At 41.7% G+C, this 16,886-nt stretch overlaps 1 protein-coding gene across 2 annotated transcripts in view; it reads right to left on the bottom strand.

Annotated features, from left to right (window-relative positions):
* Positions 1-16,886, bottom strand: part of adam12a (ADAM metallopeptidase domain 12a) — a 75,129-nt gene that overhangs the window by 1,621 nt on the left and 56,622 nt on the right. Inside the window, exons 12-21 of one of the 2 annotated variants that reach the window (XM_026178433.2) lie at positions 11,266-11,443; positions 7,271-7,360; positions 6,896-7,091; positions 6,695-6,803; positions 5,971-6,169; positions 4,417-4,494; positions 2,692-2,800; positions 2,332-2,470; positions 1,959-2,073; positions 589-849 (exon numbers count right to left, since the gene is read on the bottom strand). In XM_026178433.2, coding sequence (XP_026034218.1) covers positions 589-849; positions 1,959-2,073; positions 2,332-2,470; positions 2,692-2,800; positions 4,417-4,494; positions 5,971-6,169; positions 6,695-6,803; positions 6,896-7,091; positions 7,271-7,360; positions 11,266-11,443 — 1,474 coding nt within the window. The remainder of the gene's footprint in view (positions 1-588; positions 850-1,958; positions 2,074-2,331; positions 2,471-2,691; positions 2,801-4,416; positions 4,495-5,970; positions 6,170-6,694; positions 6,804-6,895; positions 7,092-7,270; positions 7,361-11,265; positions 11,444-16,886) is intronic. The other variant, XM_026178434.2, reaches the window with a different exon arrangement.

Raw genomic sequence — 16,886 nt, 5'->3', positions numbered from 1 at the left:
ACACTCAAATCATTTAGATTGGCTCTTTTTACTTCTGTCTCTTTGGGCTTGAGTACCTCCAAGAGTACAAATCAAATCAGTTTAAAGTCAAATAAGAATTACTATTTGGCTTTCTGTTCCTCTCAGTTTTGAAACCCTGCAATGCCATAACTAAAGCCCATGCAATAACAGTGGCAATAAGTTTGCCACCCTGTGATATTTGTACATACTTGCTCCTTGCAGTTGCTGCCCTCACACGCTCCCCTCCTGTGAGTCTGGCTCCATTTTTATTATTTATGTTGTGGTTTTTGTTGTAGAGCTCAAGCTTTGCTTGGATGGCGCTAGCTCCTGGGCTAACCTCGTTATTTTATGTGACTGTGCATAACTGTCAACATGCCTCTGCTTTTATAGCACACGAAAGAACCATGAAAACAGTCGACATCAAAAAACAGCAATTTGAAAGTGCATCGAACATCATCATTTCCCCGGTTGGGTATTACAGGCCTGGGTAGCGAGTAAAAGCTCCCCAGACACAGCGGTGGCGAAATTACAGTAAGTAACATCATCGAATAAAATGTTTCCAACTGAGGAAACAGGAAATTCACTCACCATGACCATCCTGCAAGAGTTGTGGTGTGATGCACTGTGAAATGACGCCCCTCTGGGTGCGACGTGGATGTGAGGTGGAGGGGCTCGGTGAGGAGGAGGGACTGGGGGTCTCGGTTGCCCAGGGCCAGGGGAGAGGGACACGGTAAGGGAAAGAGGGACTGGGTGGCTAAGGTGAACTGGAGGGCACTGGGGCAGTCTATGCAGGCTGTGGGGAGGGAAGGGGGCCGGTGGGAGCCCCGCCTCTGGCCCTCGGTGAGGAGGCTACAGAGAGATTAAAGTTGAAAGAGTTTGTCAGAAGAGAAACCGTCTGCTTCCTATCAGAAACAATCATGATAATCTCCTCGTCTTCCTCTGCTGTCCTTCCTGATGCTTTCAAAGATACATAAATCAAACACTCCCACTTAGTTGCTCTCTATTCCCCCGAGTCGACATCAGGTGACTTCATAAAGGGAAAAGACCACGACTATCCCATGAGCACTCGCTTGGGCTTCTTAAAAGATGAACACAGCTAAAGAGCCAAAATATGAGTCTTGCTTGATATTTAAACCTGTCCAGATGTGCACAGCTTAAACACAATATAAGACATACAAAGGCAGGCACACATGCATTCAGGCGGCAGTTTAATGCAGCTCCCAACAACTGGAAAATGACCTCACCTGCTCTGTGCCTACATCAAACAGCCTTACATCCTCTCTCTTTTTACCGTTGACCCCAAATGAAAACCACATGCCACTAACTGAAAACACCAATCTCATGGTAATGCACAACAGCTTACTCCACTTGTGTGCCACCCTGCAACACAAAAGGCTCTTCTGACACAGTTTCTCTTATCCTTCAGCAGCCCCTAACTCGATCGATCACGGGTCACTTCCCATTACAAACTAAGTCAGGGCAATAATGTAGGGGGGGAGGTAAAGGCATACAGCGATGTAGGCACACAAGTACAGCAAAATGCGGTTTCTGCCTTGCAATTACGAGCAACAAGATGGCTTTAGAAGTCAACTAAGCAGCTGCATCAACATTCTTCATGTGCAGATGAATCAGTTTCTCTCTTAACAGACAGTTGTTAATGACATGAAATGTATTAGAGTGCCTGAACATGCTGCTCGCCACAGACTCCATTATCACAACCTCCTCTACAAGTCCATATGGAAAAGGATGATTTAATTGGATTTGAATGAGCTGCCATTTGTGTGAAAACAGCACGTCAATCTAGTTGAGAATGATGTGCGCTGTCGAAACAGCTGCGGCATTCCAGGAAAAATAAAACAGCAAGGATAATCTATTGCTCATCCTCCATTTGTCAGAGCCACATCTATTGGTGTGTATGCGATCGGCCGGTCAAAAGCAGATGTGTGCAATCTAGTGACCTTGAAGATGGTGGCACTGTGAGGCAGAGGCGGTGCCGGTCGGGATGGAGAGGTTAAGCTTGCTGATGGAGGCTGGTTAGGAGCTGTTGGTCCACTGATTGCGGCGCTTACTGATCTGTAATATAAAGGAGAAATTATATATCTGTAATTAAATACTTTATTATATTAATCATACACCAGTTACAATAGTAATATAATTTAAACTGTGCAATCAAAAGTAAATTCACCACTGTAATTGGATTCACAGTGTGACCAATCATAAAGACTCGCCCGCTCAATGGCACCTGTTGTTTTCATTTACGGACCTTGATCTGTTACAAAAAAGATGCATTATATCTAGAAATCATTCCACTATTACGGGCTGAAAACACACCTGATCTTCTCTATTGGATTTTTTTTGCTTGTAAATAGAAGTCTCAGTAGAGTTTTTCTCTTGATGCACATGGTCAGACCGGCACCCAGGACGACGAGTAGAGCTACCAGAATGCCCACTGTCAGATTCCCATTGTCTGCTCAGAAACACACACAAAAGTTTTGGGAGTATTCTCCAAGTTTATTCCATTATTACTTCAGAATTTCAGGATTTCTCACATGGAGTTTGTGTCTAAACATAAGTCCACAATTTATTGTATATTATGGTAAAAATGCTGAAAAATGACACTCTGAAAACCTTTAAATTTAATGACCTGAAATGTAATAAATCACTCCTGTGGTGTAACAGCTACTGACTTACCTGCTTGCCTGATCGGACCACTGTCCACACTCCCACCGAAACCTGCCTTGTCACAGAAGGGAGGCGCCCAGTGAGCCTCACAGTGACAGTTCTTGTTGTTATTGCACACCTACAGTATATTAAAAGGACAGTTAACTATTATATGAGACCAAGCGCCCCCCTATTTTTAACACCTTTTACACTCCATACATTTATTATGCTGCTTAAATTTAACAGGTTACAAATGAGTTATGTTTATGCAAAGGGATGCAGAGTGATTCAATACAATATCATAGTAAATTTCTCAATGTTAAAAAAAAATCTCAGAAATTAGAAATTGAGTTGCCGAAAAAAGAAGTAGTAAATTTTCATTTACTTTACAGCAAAGTAACAATTTCTCAAATTTAATACGATAGAATAAGTAAATGTGGGATTTTTGCTTGAGATATAAAGTGGCAGAAATAAGCTTCCTCTGAAGGGTGTCTGAGCTCGCCCTTAAGAGATAGGGTAAGGAGCTCAGTCGTTCGGGAGGGGCTCAAAGTAGAACTGCTGTTCCTCTGCATTAAAATTACCCAGCTGAAGAGGTCTGGGCATTTATCTAAGATGCCTTCTAGACATCTCCTAGGTGAAGTGTTTCGTGGAGATTCGGGACACACTGGAGAGATGTAATCTACATCTCTCTGCTGGCTTGGCAATGCCTACTGAAAGAACTGCAGGTAATGGCCAGGCAGAGGGAAGTCTGGGCAGATCTGCTAAAACCGATGCCCTCCTACACCCATGACCCAAATAAGCAGTCGAAAACTGATGAATGAACAGATGATAAAATCATTTCCATTCTTTATGTGCCGCATGAAGCAGACAGAATCGACCAACAGCCAGCCCTGCTAGGCTCCGCGTAGCAAAAATGTCTGGTATAAAATTCAGAGCAGACCCTTTCTCTTAAACCACATTTTTATAATCTCTCTCTCCCTCTTCCTGTCGTGCAGGAATGGTGAAGTCTAAGAGGATTCCCTATCTGAGTAATATGGAACAGGTGAGGGCCTCTCTCCAAGGCAACATCTTGATCTAATCTGTACATGCAGAGGTGCCCTGTCTCTTTTTATTTCAGCAAGTAAAACATTCCTTAAAATTTCATAGACATGTCTTATGGCGCTACACAAACAAATATCGCTGTATAACACCCGGACACGTTTCACTTTAACAGACAGTCGCAATTCTTTCGTCTGTATGCATTTGATGAAAGAGCAACTTAAACAGTCACAGTCACAGCCAAAGCCTCTGGGCTTCACCAGGAAATTTAATACTACAAAGCCATACATTTCATCTCTAACAGGACCACCCGTAGACATTTGATGGGTGGCATTTAAGAAAAATCTAATCTCTATTTTCCCCAGCTCAAAGTCAGACTGTGTGTCATTGCTCCGAGGGTTTGGCCAAACAAAGCCGGGCCTTCAGATTTCAACAGATTTTTCGGGACAAGGAAGACTGCCTGATGGTATGATGAATGACCCTTTACGCAGAACGGAAATGAAATCATTATGTCTAATTGATTGAACCTTTCAGCATTCAGAGTGATTGATTGCAAGGCAGTGTAATGGCTCTCTAGCCAGTGTGTACTGGGCATTCTGAACACATTACAGCCCAAACGAGCTGATGTGAAGACGGAATACGGTTTGTTTTAGGATTGACAACTATCACATCGTTTTTTTTCAAACAGCGAAACAGGATGAAACGTACTGTACTCACCCCTCGACCGCTGCACTTGGCCGAACAATCGTGCACACCGAAAACACTGACGTTCTGGCACTGACGATTCAAACACATCTGAAGCAGAAAACGACACGAAAAATCAACAGTGTGAGCTCAAAAACAATGTCAGTAAATTTCCAAACCCTTTCATTTTTAAGGTAAAAACAGATAGAGGCGCTATGCCCTTTCTTTTAATTTGCTTCTGACAGGCACTTCAGCGGTAAATCAGTATAGCATGAAATAAAACGATGTCACCACTGACGGGAATGTATCAGAAATGTATTATATGTCTCCTTAAAGGCACCAGAAACAAAGAGAGTATAGCACAGCAGAATGTGAAGATGAGCTTGGCAGCAGCGGGCACAGAATGTAATGTCTTTGCAGATGAGGGCGGAGGGTAGATCCTCCTTAAGAGTCGAGGCTCATAGAGAGCTAAATTAGACTAAATGGACTAACTGTATCAGCGAAATGACCAATGGCTAGATTGATGAACACTAGGAGATGCCAAATAGACTGAATAATGTTAAGTCAGTTAAGAGTCTGAGCCAGTGCAAGTCTGAAATGACAAAAGGACACGGCTTAAAGAACTCCTCAAAACATCTTAGTCATGGCCTTTCACTCCACCCCTTCTCCACTCTTATTTCTCAGCAATAAGTTTTGTGTTTATATCGACTTACAGATTAGCATTGGTGCTATTACTTTCATATTTGTTTTTGTTGTTATGATTTTGAACCACGTTTTCTCTGTTTTTGTCTCTGTCTGTAGTTACAACCCAAATCAGGGACTGCAACCTATCTAGGCACTCTTCCGAATTATACATCCAAAGAATTGGGACGCAGATTCAGTGTGCTTCCTGTGTTTTACTACAAGCCACTTCCTGTTTTATTTTGGTAACCTTTTTCCATGTATGTCTTTTGTGCTTTTTTCACAGCATGTTTATGTTGGATGGAGTTCTCCACCCTGACTGGAAGTTAATAAGCACTTCTCCTTTTCCTTTTTTGGTATGTACCTTAACGCATACATTTTTAGGACAGTGGACCAACCGTTTTTCACATTCAGTGGTTTGATTTGATGTTATTTCATTTCTTGATTACAATGATGATGTTTAATATAAAAGAAAATCACCCTCTCTTTCATTTATAACTGTTCATTAAAAGATCTACCAGTTCTTTCACTGGATAAAGCAAGCCATTTAAGCTCCATTCCCCCTTTATATAGGCTACATTCTTCTGATTGACTGGTCCTCACAAACAGAAGGTCTGAACTGCAGGTAGGTGGGAGTGCTGTGCCCTTGAGATGAGAGTAGACAACCTGTCTGAAACTAATCTTTTAGAGCCTTCAGAAGTCTGAAATGTTGGCCCATAGGGATTATCTGCACATATGCTGACCTCATTATTAAACATGAGGATCCATTGTTGTAACAGTATATATGAACGAAGATATGAAAAGCACAATAGGCATCTTTCATGAACTGCTCATAGAAATAGCAACATCTACTTAATCATAACTGATAAATGTAATGAGACTGAAAGCACAAGCCTTAGCTCTCACCATTTCATCTCCACACTTGGTTCCTGTCAGGACCAAGCCAGGATCAGGCATGTCATCACCCAAGTAGACATGCGTACCTCGGCACAGTATTCTTCCCCCTTCCTGAAGGGGTATGTTGGTTTCAATTGAAACAGCGTTGGTGCCAATTACTGGGCGATTAGCTCCTCCTTGACACTGGATTTTGCCACATTTTGCATCTCTGTAAACAAACACCAAGGGGAATAACAATACAATAATTAAATTACATGTCACTGTTTTGTGGATACGAGGAGCTTTATTTTCATTTTCATCTTTCTCCTTCTGTCCAATTAAAGAAACTGAAGAACAGGCAGCTCGTTTACGCCGTTTCCAGATCACAACTGAGATTTTAGAGACAGAACTTGTTGCATTACATCAAATGACTCTGCAACCCTCAATTAGGACTCCAACTAATGATTATTTTCTATCATCTAATGGATCCGCTACTTGGGGGGAAAAAAGCTTCATAAAACTGAGACACCAATCTGGCATTTTTGCTTTATTTTTCTTAACTACTGAGAAAACTGTGTCAGCCTCATTCAGTCACACAGAGTGGTGCCTAGCATTGAAAAAGTGCTCCTATTTCAATGAGGTATATGCATTTTTTATGAAATAGGTACAATATGCTTTATGTTCCTAACTGCATTCCATAAATCACATGCTATTGAATACATTCACTAGTTTCTATGGCGACATCAGGACTTACCGCACTTCACATTTGGCAAAGGAGCCTTTTGTGTCCTTGCCACAGTTGCCATAAGGGTCTCCTGCTGAGTTGACCCTTTCAAAGCAGATGCCTGGAGCTGGCTTGGCTCCTGCAAGATGCATTAAACACATAAAAAGAAAAAAAATCGCAACAATTGTTGAACTGTTGAGTGTGACGCAGCAAGGGGGATTTTTCACGTACCGTGGCCCCACAGTGTTATGCACTGCTGTTCATGAGTCTGACAAATGCCATTATAACAGTAGCCGTCCACGTTGTGGCAGCCATGGCCATCATGAAGGTAGACGTTGGAGGGACAGTGAGGACTGGTACCGGTGCAAAACTCAGGCAGATCACAAGAGTTGCTGGATTCACGGCACAGTGTGCCTGATGGCTTCAGCTACACGACAACAAAGACAAAGACCCACAGTGAAGCCCAGAGAAATGTGAATTACGCCAAAAAACACATTTCTACTACATCGGATTAAAGGATGTCAAATCAAGTTAATCAGAGAAAATAACTTTTTTGTAAGATGTCTGTAAAAATACTTTGTACTGAAATACTATAACACATATTACCTGACAGTCCTGGCAGCACTGTCCATGTGCACAAACAGCATCTCCTTTCAGAGTGCAGGTGGTGGCATTGCAGCAGGGATTCATACATTCCTTCCGATGGAAAAGAATAGTAAAAGAAGACAAGCAGAGAAAGGAAAAGTAAATAAGAGGGAACAAAAGTGAAGAAGAATTAACTCAGCACAAAGAGATCATATTTCACCCCAGAGCAAAAACTCAAATTTTGTTATCAGAGGGGATGCAGCCCTAGCAGGACTGTGTAACGTAGCAACTAAAAAAACCTGAGTGAAGAAAGGAAACAGCAGTTTCTAGGTTTCGAAAAACATCTGACAGGATTTTTTCAGACCCCAGAAACCATGTTGAACTCAATAGTAAAATGAACAGGAGAGAATGGTATTGTATAGCGCTTTTACTAGTCCCTAAGGACCCCAAAGCGCTTTACACAACCAGTCAGCCACCCATTCACACACTGGTGATGGCAAGCTACATTGTAACCACAGCCACCCTGGGGCGCACTGACAGAGGCGAGGCTGCCGGACACTGGCACCACCGGGCCCTCTGACCACCACCAGTAGGCAACGGGTGAAGTGTCTTGCCCAAGGACACAACGACCGAGACTGTCCAAGCCGGGGCTCGAACCGGCAACCTTCCAATTACAAGGCGAACTCCCAACTCTTGAGCCACAATCGCCCCATTCCCTGAGAAAAGAAAAGGACACACCCTGCAGAAACCCTAAATAAGCAAGCAAGTGCCAAAATACTTTTTTAAGTTAGCATAACGCTCAAGAATCCAACTAAGACAATGTCTGAGAAGATAACAAAGAAAGACGTAAGTTTAAATGAATGAAACTTTAGATTATATAAACACAGACGATGCTACTTTACAAGCAAATTGTAAAAGACTGATTTGCACAACACTTCCACAGCTAATAACTCCACTTCAGTTCAGGCAGGTGTGACAATAGCAATCAAAAACTTAACCCACACTCTGCTGCCATGATATAAGGCTCACTCAGGTATTCTTCGTATTTTCAGATGCAATTCTTCTGAATACAAATGTAAGCAATCTACAGTAATTACTTTGCTTACTAAACTGGCTCGATAATTTAAATAGGCAAAGGTTATCTTAATTTATATACAACTATTTGGAATATTTATGTGAAACTTCAGCAATCAACATTCCAAACTGCTCACTTTTTAGCTTGAGTAAAAAACAAACAAACAATCAGGTACATATTTAGTATTGATAAGCCAAGCACTTCTGCAAGGAATCTATAGCAGCCTTAACTCTTCTGGGAAGGCTTGTCTTTCCACAATGTTTAGGAGTGTGTTCGTGTGAATTTTTGACCATTCCTCTAAAAGCCTCTCCTCTATTTCATCCCAAAGCTGTTCTTTTGGATTGAAGTCAGGACTCTGTGCAGGCCAGTCAAGTTCTTCCACACCAAACTTCCTCATCCATGTCGCTATGGACGTTTGCTTTGTGCACTGGTGCACGGTCATGTTGGAACAGGAAGGGGCTGTCCCCAAACTGTTCCCACACTACACTGTTCTTGAGTTAATCTGAAGGCCACGGGAAGTTTGGAGGTCTGTAGCTATTAACTCTGTAGAAAGCCTCAGCACTATTAGCCTCAGCATCCACTGACCCCGCTTTGTGACTTTACTTGGCTTACCGTTTTATGCCTGAGTTGCTGTCATTCCCTGTCACTTCCACTTTGTTATAATTCCACTATTAGTTGACTGTGGATATTTAGTAGTGAGCACATTTCACACCTGGACTTGTTGCACAGGTGGCATCCTATCATGGTGCCATGCTGGAATTCACTGAGCGCCTGAGAGAGTACCTGCCTAGGTACTTGATTTTATACACCTGTGGCCATGGAAAAGATTGGAACACCTCAATTCAATGATTTGGATGGGTGAGTTAATACTTTTAGCAATAACGATTATGGTTTAGAAAAATTAAACTCCATTTGACAACTTTTGTGAGGCTGAGGCATTTCGGTGAAGACTGTACAACATCCTGAACATGAGGTGTAGGGCAGACCCAGGATATATCAGAGATATTAAACCTATTAGTGCTCCCCTGGAAAAGCTGCAGGTGCTGGCCAGGGACAGAGAAATAAGGGTGTCCACCCCAGACATAAAGCAGAAAATTGATGGATGGATGGATGGACTAGAAAACATCTGTGGCATGGTTGCGATAGATCAAAGCGTTGTGGAAATATAACCTCACTTTAATACACATTTAAAACGATTTTGTGAGCTTTTGAAAAAGCCTTTGCCAAAAGGAGGTTTAAGCTCAGCATACAAATATGCCCTTTTTTTTAAACTATGGTTATAAATTTACAGGCATCTCCAACTTTGTCCAGTTTCCCAAGAACGTTCCAGGTGCAGATGTGGAGGCTGATGAAAAAAAAAGAGGGGACTGTTCCCAATCAGTGCATTAATTTAAAAAAATATTTTAATCACGCACTTTTAGGGGCAGCTATAGATTCCATTCCATTTATCTGAAATAGAGCAGGTGCGATACGATGACTGACATGCTCTGTTTACATTTTTGTCACTCAGCATGCCATCACTTATTTCATTGCTCTGGTTGGTTTAGGTCACTTAGATAGCATCCAGAGGCATTTTGGAGGGAGAGAGAGAGAGGGCAGATCTACAATAACATTTCCCATCTCACTGTTGAGCACCATCTGTTTCCTGTTAGCCTCTATCGTGACCCATGCACCGCACCAATCAGTAACACTGCTTTCCAATACACATGGAAGCAAGAATTCAATCAAGACTCAGAATATACGATATGCACTGTGTGTGTGTGTGTGTGTGTGTGTGTGTGTGTGTGTGTGTGTGTGTGTGTGTGTGTGTGTGTGTGTGTGTGTGTGTGTGTGCTTGTGCATATATGATCTCATGCAGGTTGTCTGGACCCCCGAGGGTCAGCTCTTTTCCTTTTGCCATTATAGTCTGAATATGCTGCAAGAGTTGGGAGGAAGTGGATGGATGGAGCTGGCAGGGGACACAGCTGATATGATGGGCCTTCCAAAACTTCTTTCAGTCTGAAAACCATTAAGGGCCTTTCCCATGGTCCCTGGGGCCAAAAAGAGGCAGAGAAGTCACGCTGAAAAGAAGTAGCCAGTGATTGTGAGGAGCAGGACCCAGAGTTTTTAATGAGGCTTTTTAATGGCGGAGAGGGGTGCTGGCTGAGAACTCTGATCTGGCCTGAGTTGGCATGACTCTGCTCAGTTTTGTGGAGAGCTTTATTATTGTTGCTGGCTCAGGTCAGCGGAGCTTATGTTAGCGCTTTGTTTTTAAGGACAAGGCCACTTTCAGTGTGACCCTGACTGAAACTTGAGCAGCTCACAAAAGAACTCATGGGGCGCAAAAGCATAAACAAATTACAAAAGACAACAAGGCGTTCTCTCATTTAGGCTATTATGTAATTCAAAATATCCCTCTAAATCACAATAGATGTCGCCTTCATATTTCATAATTCGATAAGCAGCTCGCCTCTGCTAATTGTCAGCCGAATCACGATTATCTGTTTTATCATCCTGCAGTTGTAACAGTTGGCAACATGCACTTCCATTAAATATGTGCATGCCAATGCAGATTCATTTAAATAATTCACTAGTTGACAGTGTGAAACTGTCAGCAGTGCTTCTTCTCAGTGTACTGTATCACAATTAGACATCAACCCTCGCAAACATGTCTTCTTTCCACTGATTGAATTAATCCATACTCATATCTTTAACCTAATTATCAGAAGAATGTGTTTGCAATACAAAAGCTTTGTGCCATTAGATTTGAAGCTGAGGCGAACTACTAGTGTCAGGGCAGCACGCCCCTCTAGCATGTCTCCTTATTTAATTTGATGTAGAATGGAAAACATAATTAACAATGATTTATGAGTAGCAGCTAAGAGTTTTTGGCAAAAGCTGCAAGAGACCTGAAAATAAAAACATTTTTTATTTTTTTTATTATGACCTACAGCACCCTCACCTCCAGTTCTCCACAGTCACACTCCTCTCCCTCCTCCACATAGCCGTTGCCACATTTCTGCCCACCATACAGCACTTTGACCTCTGGCATATTGAAGAGACACATTCCAACGCCTTTTTCGAAACTAGCCGTGAGGTCCTTCCTGCTGCAGCTGCTGAACACCGTAGGAAAAGGATACCTGCGAGTGAAGGAAATGTTACGTGAGTCACACAAATAGAGAGAGAGAGCAAGAAGACAACTGAGATCCCCCCACGAGAGCCCTCTTTAGTCTAATGTAATCAGGGCTAATTGCTGCTAATCACAAAATCAATTAACCACTAGAGCTCAGCGAGCTCTCCAAAGTTCCATCAGCATATGAACAGCACAGGGCCCCTGTGACTTCTCTCTCCATGGAGAGTGGGAGATCTGATTAGACATATTTTATGAGAAAAGGATTATGAACACTCAACCCAAAAAGTGCTTCCTCTGCAAGACGTACAACACCCATAAATTTAGGAGGAATAGGGGATTGTGTGTTTTTAATATTGTTTTTGGAACAGAGAGAGAGGGTGGTCTGCTCCGTGGGGAAAGCACTCGGCCCAAGGCTGTGTCTGCCAAAAGCTTTGTTAAAGACCTCATGTGGCTTTATTGAGCTTTTCTGTGATAATATAGTGCCTTAGATGACAGCGTCTGTGTAAAATGTGCATGAATAAGTCCAGATTGTATCTCATTCTTTGTGACTCCTGATACAAAAGCACCATATGAGATTTTTAATACTCCACTGACACAATAAAACTCAGCACAAAGCTGGAATGGATGAATATATACGTAATCTTCAAACTTATATCAGTGCTGTGCTTCATAGATAAGTACATGCATGAGACAATTCGTGGATGATTTGATACCCAAATGTCTCGTTCAACCGGTGTGATGAAGGACCCTTGAATTTTTTTTAAATGTACATTCTCATCAGGGCCCCCTCGACTCTGGAGAGACCCGCCTGAGATAAGCAGATAAGTCTCACTGAATAAGTGACCTCTTTAAAAATCACTTCCTCTTTTATGTGAAGCCATCTCTCACAGTCTCAGTTTTCCATTATTCTCTTATCGTTGTCTTTCTTCATTGTTTATTGTTTCTGCTCTATTGCTTTTATTCTTTTATTGATATTTATTATTTAAATTGTCATCTTGTATCTTGCATTTTGCACCTATCCCCGCCAACTTCACCGTAGATTTATCTTGTTTTGTTGGACCTTAATGATCGGCTTTATTCTGCTTTCTTGCTAGTCTGTAAAAGCCCTTTTGAAAAAGGGTGTCATTTAAATAAAATGTATTATTATCGTGCCATTTTATTATTTATGCCATCAACACTAATGCTGACCCTTTACCACCTCTGCCACCCACGTGCCTGTTCGTGCCTGTGGCTTTAAAAGCCTGATTTTCTTTCCTTTGCATGGGAAAGAGAGACCTTTTCTACCATATAAAACACATCTATCTTGAACCTGGCCACAGCAGCAACGTGCTCAACAACTGAATATTATAGACACAGTCAAACATGAAATCCAGATTAGTAAAACTTTACTGGCATTAATTTGATGATATTTTTATGTAATTTTTAAAGGTTTTTCTGGTGGATTGTTGACAGGAAATGTCACAACTGCAAACAACCCACAATTCTTCACTTCACTGAGGTCAGTATGAATGTAGTAGAGCTGTTGAGACCTACTGGCTGTATTGCACACAAGCTATAAAACACTTACTCTTTGGAATCTTTGACTTCTGAGAAGGAGAAACGTCTGTGTAACTTAATGCTGGCAACTCTTTCAAATTGTGTTTCCCTCTGATTGGGTTTTCACATCTAATACAGCTCTAAATATGTCATGACACTTTGTGAATGTTTGGCACGGCCTCATTCTTGGCTTGTCTTTGATTTCCAACATGTGCGGAGGCGGCTTACATCACCCCTCGCTGCTGACCCCCCCACCCCGTTCGCAGGTTGCATTAGGTAAAAGTGGGTTACCTCGAAGCAGATCTCCAGACATTCTGGATTAAAGCAAAAGATCAGAGTGGCTTTGTAATGAAATGAAATGGTGAAAGGAAAGAGCATTAAAGACAGCTGTAGTAATAACCATAATTGTGCCCTCTTTCCCCCTCCTCCTCCTCTCTGATCAACAGCTGTCAAGACTGCTGTTCAACAAGCAGGGCACTTCCTTAGCAACTGCTGTTGTTGATTTCCTCCTTGCCCCCAAAGCCTGAGCCAAAATTGCCCGTTGAAAAGTTGAACCCCCTCCTTCGTTGCATTCATTCAGTTTCCATGAACTCAGCCCTGCTCTTCAATTACCAGCCTGTGCAATGCATGACAAAACTCTCACGTCCGTCTTTTTTTCTTTTTGTAACTCTTGAGATACACGAGCTGCTCAGGGATCCAGCTGTTCTTTATGAGAGGCAATACACAAATAATTGGTATAGCCTAACAATCTGGAGGTAGGAGGAGGAATAATGACTGTGAAAAGGCAGAGGCACCAATGATTTACAGTGGATGGCATTTAGCAGCTGCAGTCCTCAGGGTTAGCAGGCCATTGCCAAGGCCAGTAATGGCTGGCACATCTGGTGCATACGGTGAACTGGAAATGCTGAAGACAACCACTCATCGTCTCGGCCAAAAGACCCAGTTTGACTCAATCTTGTTCCCAGCTGATCCCATTCTTGTCTTGGTTTAAGTCGAATTGCCTTGCCTTTACGACAAATCTTTGTTCCGTCTTATCGAACTCAATGTTTCCCACCCACTCATGCTCTAATTCCAGTATAGATTGAATATTTTTTGTGCTCTCTGGTTCATCTCCGACTTATAGTCAGTGTTTGACAGTTGGCTCCTAAGCTTCAGAGGTCCAGCATTTGATGGTTGAAAGAGAGTACAAAACAATCACTGACTACAGTGTAGCAACATCGATGCAAATGGAGAGAGTGGGGATCGGTCTATGATAAGGAATAATTTCTGCACAGCGCACAATACAGAGCTGGAAGCTTTGCTGCTCCAACAACAAGGTAGATAAACTGTGACATTTGTTTGTGTTTGTTTGTTTTGTTTGAAGAGGTGAATGAAGTAAGTAATCTTTAAAGGAAGATATATCTGACAAAATGTCCTGCCTCCCTACATATTTCTTATTAAAACATAAAATAACCAACACACGAGCGTCATCTTAATATGAGCGTTTGCTGTAAACTATGACCTTAAAGCCAAACCCTATTATACCAGTGATTAGTTGCAACGTATCACATTAAAATTCAGAGAGCTGTTAGACCCAAATTTAGCTCAGCGGGGCTTTTTCCTCACAGCCTTTCCGTCCTTGCAGTTCAGATCACAAAAATTCAATTTATACTGCATCTTTTCAGCCACGAAACAGCGATGAGGTTATGAATCAGATCTTCTGCAATATCCAGGGGGAATATTTTTAAAAATACCAAATTAGTCTATTACTGACATACATTTAGGAAGACCTAATGTTCTGGCACAATTGTGAACAAAGAAAATTTGAAGCTGAACATGACAACTGACGAACAAAACGACTGCTGCTTCACCAGATATTTCATATGGATTTTTACAGATTCCTTAATGCAAGTAGAGCCCGAGCTCTAAGCGATGCCATTAGGTCATATGATCTGCTGTTACTCCTTGATGCCATGTCAGCAGGGCCTTGTTGTAGATACTGAAGAGCACTGTTTTCCCCACGGAGCCAATTAAACAAGGCACACTAGTGAGTTCCTGTTCATCAGTGGGGCATGAGTCACATTTCCATGGCATGCCTTTGACTCACTTTCTGTGATTTCTAATTATTTAATGACAAAACATATATATCAGCTTTGTATTACAGTCATTTTGCAACACACTCTCTTTCAGAACATATCAAGGACATGCATGCCCAGAAAATCAGTGCTATCTGCATATACCTAAGAGCCAATATGTTTTAGCTAGAATGACATGTCAGTTTTTCTAAAATTATGAGAATCATTCATCTTTTTTATTTTTGAAAACCAAGACGCTCTATCCCATTTTGATTTGAGCCAAGCTGCTGTTCAGTCAGAATGTAGTCTATACTCTCTTTTTTCATTCTCATGTCCTGCACACCCTGCTGTATGTTTTATGAGCTCAACATCTTACTTTATGGCCCTTGCGATAAACAGCTTCCATCCAGAAAGCTGCACTTTCTGAATGAAAGCACAAAAACCGGTCAATAAACAGTAAACCAGATCATCAAACCTGGAGCTCGGACACAACGGAATAAAATGGAAGAGGACTGGAAGACTAATGCACAACTGTAGTTTCTGCATTAGTCTTTCAAAAACATGGATTTCTCATGTTTGTGCACACACACGCACGTGCTCATATGTCCGCAAAAGAGTGATGAGCTCATTTGCTGTGTTTGTGTTTGTGCGTTTGTCGAGGAGATATAATCTCAAAGGATGAGAAATACCAGCGTGTTCTCATTTAGAGCTAATGGGTGGATGCAGAGATGGATAGAGAGGAGGACGCAACAAATGGCCGTGACCAGTGTGAACAGGAAACAAGCGGTCCTCTGTGCAGATGTGTAGTTGGCACTGGGTCAGCTTGCAGTTTTATTGCCCGCCCCCATCATCTACCCCACAAACACTCTCTACCCCACAGTAACAATGACAAACTGGATCTCATTATCTCCTTTGCCTTATTCCTGGAGCCACAGCAAGGCCAGGAGAGTCTGAAGGGCACCCGTATATAAGCAACAATGTTCCTGTGAACCTACAATTACTCTGTGCCATTTAACTAAAACAAAAGAGACTTATGAAAAAAAAAACGGTACTCGTGATTGACTGAGTGTAGGCGAGCCTTGCCAGTACTTTCAATTACAGAATGGAGGGGCTGATAATCAGACAGGCATTTGTGCCAGTTCTTTCCAGAGCAGGCCTTGAGTAGAGGTGTGTAAGATAACACGGTTTCGTAAAAATATCTGATTTTCTCTCTAAAAAGAAAAACAGAATTCGGGTAATTTTAGCAAAATGTTTGTAGAAATATAGTGCTTTTAAGCAACTGCAGGGGCCTTGAACTGGACCCATGGGGGAAACTTTATGGTACTGACCTGGAATAAATAAAGAGGCAGAATGAGAGAATGTAGAGTTCCTAAACATCCTTATTTAAATGTATTGGTTCCTTAATCCTGGATTAAAAAGCAGGGCAGAAATATTGAGCAAAGAGGAGGAGTAGAGGGGATTATTTTTAAAACCAAGGACTAAATAATTTATTTCTTTTGTCTGCTATAATAATCAAAAAAAAGAAAAAAAAGCAAACAGTCTCCGTGGAGAAAAACATGCTAAATATTCATGTATTATTTAATTTGCCTTTATTTAAAGTGTGGCACAAACACCTTTTTTCACATTCAGAGAGGTTCATCATTGCTACATGCAACTTCAGATTCAAACAGTAAGGAGAAGGTGGTGGGTTTTGCCTACATTAAAACTACCGTTTTCAGGGGTCTTCAATTATTTACTTGGGGCTGCTAAGAGATTTTCCAGCATTAAAGTTGCATGTATATCAAAGAATAGCGTCACTGTAACTGTCTGTGAAAAGGGGAGAGCCAGACGACAAGAGGAGGCGAGCAAAGGAAACACAAA

The sequence above is a fragment of the Astatotilapia calliptera genome, chromosome 8 (assembly GCF_964374335.1).
Source record: "Astatotilapia calliptera chromosome 8, fAstCal68.1, whole genome shotgun sequence".
NCBI classification, from domain to species: Eukaryota; Metazoa; Chordata; class Actinopteri; order Cichliformes; family Cichlidae; genus Astatotilapia; species Astatotilapia calliptera.
This window is presented reverse-complemented; position numbering and strand designations above follow the sequence as displayed.